The 1,704-nt window shown below is 52.1% G+C and overlaps 1 protein-coding gene across 1 annotated transcript in view; it reads right to left on the bottom strand.

Annotated features, from left to right (window-relative positions):
• The window catches only part of LOC101655207 (piezo-type mechanosensitive ion channel component 2-like), a 158,820-nt gene that overhangs the window by 69,038 nt on the left and 88,078 nt on the right, over window positions 1-1,704 (bottom strand). The window contains exon 14 of the mRNA XM_013008440.1: window positions 508-575. Coding sequence (XP_012863894.1) covers window positions 508-575 — 68 coding nt within the window. The remainder of the gene's footprint in view (window positions 1-507; window positions 576-1,704) is intronic.

The raw sequence follows: 1,704 nt of genomic DNA, 5'->3' as shown, positions 1-1,704 counted from the left end.
CCCACCGTTCTTATTTCAGTGCCCGCCAGACGCCGAAGGAAGCATCGTCACATGCTCTGGCACAAAGCAGACTCGAAGAGCCCCCGTTACAATTCATTCACGGACTACGTGTTTCACGGGAAGTTTGCCAGCAACTGCCCCCGCCTCCACTATGGTAGGATTCTGAACTTGCAGTTCCACGAATGCAAGGTGGCACCCCCATCTGGCACGGGGGTACAGACATGGCAGCTAAGGCAAGGACCACCCGGGAGATGGTCGGGGAGGGGGTCTCCTGTCTCTCCTTCATCTAGGCGCCCGTCCTTTGCACTCTGCAGTGATGTTGGATCCGTTCAACAACCTCCAAGGATGTCTTTTTAAGGTATTAATTTTGTGGGGGTATCCAAGATTCCCGAGACTACTAGGGAGCCCCCTGACAGTGCCCAGCAGGGGTTCAGGGGGGGCAGCATTTCTAACCTTCTGGTGCATTCTGCCTCTGTCCTCCGTCTTCTGCCAGCGTCTCCAGCTCACCTGGCACTCCACAGCCTGCTTGGTCAGCCCGGGTCCACGTGGCTTCCTTCTCCTTGTTGGCTCCTAGACTGAGAACCCAAGGACAGTGCCCTCCAGCACTTGGACAGAGTGAGTCTCTCTGTGCTCACTCGTTCCCACGAGTGAAATGGGTAGGTGTGTGGGTAGGAGACAGGGCCACGATCATTAAAAAAAAAAGCTCAATCGGTTCCATCCGCACTTAGGGTTTTCTCACACTCGCAGGTGCATGGGCTTCTGAGTCAAGATGGAAGCACGCGTGTCTCTCTCTTCTCTGGCTGGTTCTATGACTCTAGGGTCCAGTGGGCGAGAACACACTGGACCGCCGTGAGTGAATGAACTGAGATCTTACCTCTTTCGAAGTTTCCACATCGTATCCTTAAGCCTGACAGAGAGAGAAGGAACGAAGGGGAATGGAGCGGGAGAGAGAGAGAGAGAGAGAGAGAGAGAGCGAGGTGCCTCCGTTTCTTAGAGGATTCATTTTCCAGTGGATTTATTTCAACAGCAAACCCCTCTAGTAGATGCTGTTCTTTGATCCATTCATTGTGTGGACCAGACAGTGCACACACGGTCCAATATAGATGTGTATGCATATACTAGATAACACACTTTATATATGTGATTTATATACATTCAAAACCCACAAAGTATTTACAGTGAAAGGGACCCTCCTTCCTGTCCTGGTCTCCCGCCCCCAAAGTGTCACGGGTTTCCTTGGTAATCTTCCAAAGAGAGGCTTTGTGTGTATAAGCATAAGCATATAGATATGTGTATATCTTGTTCTTAAACAGATGTAGCGCGCTCTCTACACGGTGCTGTGCACCTTGCTTCCTCGCACTTGGCAATATATCATGGAGCTTATCCCCTATCAGTGTAGAGAGAGCTGCCTCGTTCTTTTTATTGGCTGCATAGCATTATGCTGCAGAAGCACACTGTAATTTGTTCACCCAGGCCCTTCGTGATGGGCATTCATTCTCTGCTGGTGTTTTTAAAAGACTGAGATGAACCTGCCGCCGTGCAGATAGATGCACTGCAGCCAACACGGGGGGAGGAGTCGCCCACGCGCCCCACTCGCGGGCAGAGGTGAAAAGAAGGGAGACTTACGCATTCGCCAGGAGCTGCGTGGCCCTCCCTGCCGCCATATTGCTGAGGGGGAGAGAGACCACAGAGGCCTGGTGTAGG

This window comes from Echinops telfairi, unplaced genomic scaffold (genome assembly GCF_000313985.2).
Source record: "Echinops telfairi isolate 266 unplaced genomic scaffold, ASM31398v2 ScPeMD7_7413;HRSCAF=8451, whole genome shotgun sequence".
Lineage (NCBI taxonomy): Eukaryota > Metazoa > Chordata > Mammalia > Afrosoricida > Tenrecidae > Echinops > Echinops telfairi.
The sequence above is the reverse complement of the archived record's forward strand: the minus strand, read 5'-3'. Positions and strand labels throughout refer to the sequence as shown.